Raw genomic sequence first — 7,335 nt, 5'->3', positions numbered from 1 at the left:
ATATGCGCCTATTGCTCTCATAGCTACTATCCGAGTCCTAGCATTAACATCCATTCATAAGCTTTTGATTCACCATATGGATGTCTAGATAGCTTTTCTTTCATGGCGATCTTGAAGAAGAAAGAAAGAAGTATTGTATTGAGGTAATTCATTAACTTGTACTTTCTATTTAAAATTTGACTTAGCCAGCTAAACATCTGAAAAGTCCAACCTTATAAAATTAGTAATGTATTGAGGTATTCATTAAATTGCACTTTTATATTAGTCCTTAATCCACACAATGCACCAATTAGTAGTAATTGATAGTTATATCTAACAAGTATTGAATATAAAATATTAATACATGCTCTCGTACTTTAACATTTTAGAGTAGTTGGTTGTTTTAGATGTTATAAGAGCAGAAGGTTTCAAATTTTCTAATTTTATTTTACTTGCTGTAATGTAAGCTATGTTAACCATATGCTCTGCAGATGAAAATATGATAAAGAAAAGACTGCAAAGCAAAAATTAGCAAATAAAAGAATACCGATACTCAGAAGGGATAACTGAATTTTGATAGTTTTGATTTTGCTAAGTAATCTTTCGTTAGTTTTGATTTCACTATCCCTAACTTAAATCAAAGAGCTCCCGCGATAAATAGTCAAAAAGTTAGGAACTGCTGTGCATTAGAATCAGATCTTATGGCCGTTATATACCTTCATTTGCTTATAGGGTGAAAGAAAAAAACACTACTAGTTATCTGTTATCCAAGTGACAGAAACGGTAGAACAGAATCATTTTGTTGCTTGATACAACTAGGGAACTTTCAAACTCAATCAGAGTAGACTCTTTATCCAACTAGAGATCTTACACTGACATTTAAGAGGATTGTTGTTATACTTGCTGTGGGTAAGTTTGAATTTTCATTCATGAATATGTTATTCGTTTGGATATTAAATGTATTATGTATGGAAAACATGAATGATTGTTCAATTTGATGAAGAATTAAAATGTCGACAATAAGAACAACAGTAGTGTGGTATCTTTGTGCCCCTGGAGAGAATCTTATCCTCATGGAGACTATTATGAGATCATCTTTGCGAATATACTTCTTGTTATTTAGATCATTGCTGTCTCAAGACCATCAAATTATTAGATTCAACATCCTGGCAGGATATAAAAGAACTTATTGAATTAGCGACAGTATGGCGATTTCTGTGCCCTTTGTTTGATGTGGAATATGATGAGATGGACTTTGTGAACACGCCTTTGACTTATCTACTTCAGAAGATTAAATAGTTTAGGCCACATCATTAGGCTCACTATAGTGCTGCTAGATTCGCCGCGGCTTTAAAACTAGCATTGTAGCCTGAGCATCTTCACATCAAACTCTTTTGGTGAGCCCTTTCCTCTCGATTTCATAGAATGATTACAGCTTCAGTCTCATTCATAAATCACAATCTCATGAAATTCTTTAAATGTTACATATTTATAAATACCATACACATTAAATTTTATAAATTTGAAGTTTTACAAATAGAAGAACCAGATGAACAACACCGGACTGATTGGTAACTACCGCTCGATCCCTTCGATCTTGTCCTCGACTTCAGAGTAGAGCTGCCTAAGCCTCTCAAGGTTCTCCTCAGATGTCTCCCAGTAGCCCCTGCCGCTAGCTTCAAGAAATGTCTGCACAAGCTTCCGGAAGGAGTTGGGGTTGGTCTGCATAAGCCGCTTCCGCATCTGCTCGTCCTCGATGAACGTCGTGTTGGCCTCCTCATACACCCAGTTGTCCACCTGCCCTGACGTCGCGCTCCACCCCACAGTGTTTGTTAGTCGCTTCTCGATCTCCCGCACTCCCTCATAACCGCTCGACATCATCCCTTCGTACCACTTCGGGTTCAGAAGCTTCGTCCTCGCGTCCAGCCGCACCGTCTCAGCCAGCGTCCGCACCTGTGCATTTGCCGTCGTCGTGTCGGCAATGTACGCGCTTGGCTTCCGGCCATCTTTGCGCAGTGACTGCACCAGGTTCGTCGGGTCCGAGTCAAAGTAGTGGCTCACATCAGTCAGCGAGATCTCCGAAGAGTCCAGGTTCTGGAACGTGGCATCGGCCGTCGCTAGCGCCATCTCAAACACCTTGCGCTTCTCCATCATGCCCGCCCCAGGAGCATCGCTGTCAAACGCGAACGACTTGCGGCTGAGGTACATGTCCTGCAGTTGCTTCTCATCGTTCCATGACGAGTTCTCCACCGCCAGGTTGACGTTGGAAGAATAGGAGCCTGATGCATTCGAGAAGACGCGTGTCGCTGCCTCACGCACCGACATGCCCAACTCCTGCGCCTGCTGCAAGGTGTGCTTCCGGACATAGTTTTGCTCCACAGGTTCGTCCAGTTCTGCAACCATCTTCACTGCCCGGTCAAGCAGATTCATCTGCATCACCGTATCAAACATATATAGTTCGGTTCGGTGCTGACTAGAAAGAGATTGCATATCATTATATGATCTATAGACAGTTTGAAAATCAACATACCTGGTTGATGAAGAGATCCCTGAAAACACCAGAGCAATTGACAACCACATCGATCCTAGGCCGGCCGAGCTCTTCAAGGCTGACAGGCTCCACACGGTTCACACGGCCAAAGGTATCAGCAATGGGCCTGACACCGATCATCCACAGCACTTGGGCCAGAGACTCCCCATAAGTCTTGATGTTATCGGTACCCCAGAGCACAAGAGCGACTGTCTCAGGGTATTTCCCTCCATTGTCTGCCTTCTGCCGTTCTATCAGCCGATCGACCACCACTTTGGCACTCTGCATTGCAGCTGCAGTTGGAATTGCCTGAGGGTCCAGTGCATGGATGTTCTTCCCAGTGGGAAGCACCTTCGGGTTTCGGATTGGATCCCCGCCAGGGCCGGGCTCCACATAGCTGCCCTTGAGGGCCAGTTTCAGACTCGCAAGCTCATTGTCCGCCACAACCAGCTTCAAACACTCTCCCAAGAACTCAAACAAGGTCCTGAGCTTCTCCCTGTCTGCTCTGAGAAACTTGGTCTTGGACAGGTACTGCACCCATGGCTCACTGAGGCCGAACCCAAGCATCGAGGTCAGCTTCTCAGCAACATCGACAACTTGCCCTCTCTTGTTCGTTGTCCGATCCACAAAGGTGAATATCGCACCGCGCGATGCCTCTGTTATTTGCCGAAGAAGCTCAACATCAGCCAGAATACCTTTGTCACTTCCTCTGTACACATCCTCAATGTTTCTGCCTACAGTCTCCGCCAGTATGCCTGGAAGTGAGTAAATACCATCCTCAGGACGGTCGAGAGCAGCAATGTTCACCAACGTTGCCACAGCCTCCATGGCAGTGGGAGGCTCGCCAATCACATGGAGCCCGCAAGGCAGAAGCCGGGACTCGATCTCCATAATCTTTGAGTACACCTTTCCAACCACGAGGTCTCTCTCCTCAGGGGAAAGCTCCTCCCCTTCTTCCGGCAGGCTCACATCTTTGTCAAGGTTGCACTGCTTTGCAGTGCTGATGATTGAGCTCACAATCTGTGGCCCTCGACCAGTGTCTTTGAGGGATTGGTAAGACGAGATGAGCTCTGCAAGTTGCTTGAGTCCCTTGTAAAGCCCTGCGTTCTCAGCCGGCGGTGTTAAGTAGCTTATAGTGTTTGCATAGCTCCTTCGCTTGGCAACGGTGGCCTCCGACGGATTGTTAGCTGCATAATAGTAGATGTTGGGAATGTTTCCAATGAGGCTGTCAGGGTAGCATACGTCGCTCATCCCAACCTGCTTCCCAGGCATGAATTCAAGAGAACCATGAGTGCCGAAATGGAGAACAGCATCAGCCTTGAAGATCTTCTCCACAAAGGAGTAGTATGCAGCAAAGCCGTGGTGAGGGCTAGCCGACTTGGAGAATAAGAGGCGCATTGGGTCGCCTTCATATCCAAAAGTGGGCTGCACCCCAATGAAGATATTGCCGTACTGCTTTCCATAAACAAGGAGGTGCTGGCCGTCAGAATTGAGATTGCCAGGGGGTTTGCCCCAGTTCTCCTCCAACAGGGACGCATAAGGTGTTAGCTGCTGGTACTCACGCACGCTCATCTTGTGAGCGATGTTGAGGTTGGGGCTACTGAACTTGGCCTCCTTGTCATGGATGACATCCTCGATGAGCGCTTCAGGTGTGTCAGGAAGGCCCTCCACATTGTAGCCGTCCTTCTTGAGGTCTCGAAGGACGGAAAAGATGGAGGAGAAGACATTCAGGTAGGCAGCTGTGCCCACGTTGCCCTTGTCAGGCGGAAAGCTAAAGACAGTGATTGCCAACTTCTTCTCTTCCTGCAGTGAGTCACAAAAATGATGTTGAAACAATTGAGAAAAGTTTTAGTACAAACTACCTGATGCCAAGAGGAAAAATACATGTAAGTTACAATAGAAAGAAAGGACAAATCAAAATTTCTATGTAACCAACTGTATTTTCCGCAACACAAGTATTCTTTTGGTGTGGCATCTTACATAGCAATTACATCAAATTCATGCATAGTTACTTTGGTAACATTCTAGTTTACTCTCTGGAATGTATTGATTTTGGCAAATCAGTTAACTTGTTGCTGTCACAATGAATGTGAAAATTTCCAAGCCAAAGGATAATAGGCATATTGGATCATATCGTTGGAGCAAGTTTTGATTTAAGGTAATGGGGCTAGAGTAGCATAGCTGGAACTTAGGGTAGAGAAAGGGATAAGGCATGCTAGCACGTTATATGTATTAATTAGCAGGTGCTGTTACGCCTATTTTTATCCAACCCTAACCACTATCAAGGAAAGATGCTTAGAGTAATGAACGCCGTAGTAAAATAAGTTCCACACAAACAAAAGCAGAACTAAACAGCAAAAAACATACCTTAGATTTTCTCTTCAGCTCTGCCCACCTGATTGCTCTCGTACACAGCTGCTCCACCCTCTTATGCAGCGCATGTGACTTCCCTGGGCCCAAAACACACCCACATCCGATAGTTAGCCTTTATTTAAAAATACAATACATCATACTTAGTTTTAGAAAGAAGAGGACTAGAAAAGAAAAGAAATGAAAGGAAGGAGAGAGAGTGTGTGTGTGCGCGCGCGCGCGTGTGTGCAGGTGATGCCTTGCCTGTTCTCGGGTCGCGGCCGGAGAACACGATGGGCTCCATTCCACCATCGAGCTCCGGGAGAGCGACCTGCAGCGCCACCTGAATTGGATGCAATCCCAAGGTGCTGTTCAGCCACTCCTCGGTGGTCTGGAACACCAACGGCAGAGCCACAATGTATGGCACGTCCAGTTTGCTCAGCGCCTCGATCGCCCGCGGGTGGTCCTGCCTAGCCGGGCCGCCCACGAGCGCGAACCCCGTGAGCGACACCACGGCGTGGACGAATGGCTTGCCAGTGACGGGGTCGATCAGGTACCTCTCCGCCGGGCCTGAGAAGTCGAGCCCGCCCGCGAAGATGGGTATCACCTTGGCCCCCCGCGCCTCCAGCTCCATGATCACAGCGACGTAGTGGCCGTCGTCGCCCGTGACGATGTGGCTCCTCTGCAGGACCAATCCGACAACCGGCGCGTTCGGGTCCTTGAGCCGCTCGTCGGCATCGCGCCGCGTCCCGTACCAATTCAAGTACTCCTTGACGTCGCCGTACATGCAGGGGGCCAGCGGGTGCCAAATACCGCTGTCGAGGAACAGCACCGGGTCGGCGTAGTCGATCTTGGCGCCCCTGAGAGCCGGGACGTAGGAGCCGGCGATCATCTTAAGGAAATTCCGGAGGTTGTCGGGGGAGCCGCCGAGCCAGAACTGCAGGCTGAGGATGTACAGCCGGGCGTCCTGCGCCTTGTCGCTGGGGAGGTACTTGAGCACCTTGGGCAGCGTGCGCACCAGCTTCAGCATGCTCTCGGCGAACCCGGCGGACTGCTTCTTCCGCTTGAAGAGCTGGAAGAAGGGGCTCTTGGACTGCCCGAGCTGCGACATGCTGAAGGAGCCCAGCTTGTTGAGCCGCATTACCTCCGGCATGGACGGGAAGACGAGAACGGCGTCCATCCGGTCGCGCTCCTTCTCGACGGCCGCCTTGATCTTGAGCGCCAGCTCCTCGACGAAGATCAGAGAGCCGATGAACACGTTGGCGTCCGCGAGGTCCTCGCAGAAGGTCCGGTACGTGCTCTCGTCGCGGAGCTCCTCCACCAGGTAGCCCACGACCTCGAAGGAGGCGTAGCGGCGCTCGGCGTTGAGGGCGCGCACCGCCGCGGAGAGCGAGGATTGGTACTGGGCCTCGAGGACCACGTAGACCACCTTCACCCTGGGGAGGCTCCGGTCCGCGTCCGGGGGCACGATGCGGCGCACATCGGGGTTGGTCTGCGTGAACAGCCCGTTGCCTAGTACGGCGCACCGCACCGTCCGGCCATTGCGGACCGACCTGCTACTGCTACCGCTGCTGCTGCTCCTGGGGAGGAACGAGTGGAGAAAAATGTGGTGCCTCTGGGATGCAGAGGAGAGCAGCTCTATTCTCGCCGAACTGGGGTGGGTGAAGGGGGTGGAGACCAGGGACGACATTCTTCAAAACCTTTCTTTCTTGCTTTCTTTAAGCACTCTTCCAATTCTGTTCTTTATACATATACTTTTTCTCTTTTTTGATTGCTGTTGAGAAAGGGGCAGTACCCTTCTCTCTTCCGCTAAAACTAGGAAGAGGAGGGACGGTGGGTATGTATAGTCCATTAAAGAGTGAGGAGGAAAGAGCGAGCGGTATGTCGGTGGAGGGAATTTAGGGCTGTGGGAGTGCAGAGGCTGGTGGTGGAACCTAAGACACGTGGCCATGATAGGAACGAGAAGAGTGATTTGTTCTGTTTTAGCACAGGGGCAAGGACGAGAGGGGGATTTTGGGGGCTTATCTGAGCCCGTGAATGGGGCCGGGGCGTGGGTAAGGAGTAGGGATAGCGAACGATGCGGCTCGCCTTCCTATTGGCTCCTCCGGATTACCCAACTCCGCTATAATCTGCTTACTACGGGAGGGAGGTGATAACAGGGAGCAGCGAAAAGACGATTTTTCTTGTTTTGTTTTCTTTTGTTTGGTATGCGCGTATCGTCGTTACTAGGGCGAGGACGATCTTTCAACTGTTTTGTGACCGTCCGTCGCTTGGAGTGCACATCGTTTGGGCCCAAAAACGCTGATGTGGAGATTTGTGGGCTTTAGAATGCCACAGCGACTTTGGCAAAAGCATGATCGCACGAAGTTTAGGTTTTTTTTTAATAAACTTTAATTTATCTCTTTACAGTTTAGCTTTTTTATTTTTTTATTTTTTATAAAAAAATATATTTAATTTTTTAAAAATTTTATCTTTAT

General features: G+C 48.7%; 1 protein-coding gene across 1 annotated transcript; it reads right to left on the bottom strand.

The window, feature by feature from the left end:
- LOC109724313 (magnesium-chelatase subunit ChlH, chloroplastic) lies at window positions 1,358-6,755 on the bottom strand. Its single transcript, XM_020253095.1, has 4 exons — window positions 5,123-6,755; window positions 4,877-4,959; window positions 2,510-4,312; window positions 1,358-2,409 (listed from the first exon to the last, which is right to left on the bottom strand). Exons 1-4 carry the CDS (start codon window positions 6,546-6,548, stop codon window positions 1,555-1,557), a joined length of 4,167 nt encoding a protein of 1,388 aa, XP_020108684.1. The 5' UTR covers window positions 6,549-6,755; the 3' UTR covers window positions 1,358-1,554.

The sequence above is a fragment of the Ananas comosus genome, linkage group 18 (assembly GCF_001540865.1).
Source record: "Ananas comosus cultivar F153 linkage group 18, ASM154086v1, whole genome shotgun sequence".
In the NCBI taxonomy this organism is placed as follows: domain Eukaryota; kingdom Viridiplantae; phylum Streptophyta; class Magnoliopsida; order Poales; family Bromeliaceae; genus Ananas; species Ananas comosus.
This window is presented reverse-complemented; position numbering and strand designations above follow the sequence as displayed.

Bases quoted from the DNA above. Each gene is read 5' to 3' on its own strand.
- LOC109724313 (XM_020253095.1), bottom strand. From the start codon at position 6,548: ATGTCGTCCCTGGTCTCCACCCCCTTCACCCACCCCAGTTCGGCGAGA. The intron at 4,313-4,876 runs GTATGTTTTTTG...GACTCACTGCAG, and splicing joins AGCTGAAGAGAAAATCTAAG to GAAGAGAAGAAGTTGGCAAT. The intron at 2,410-2,509 runs GTATGTTGATTT...ACGGTGATGCAG, and splicing joins GGGATCTCTTCATCAACCAG to ATGAATCTGCTTGACCGGGC.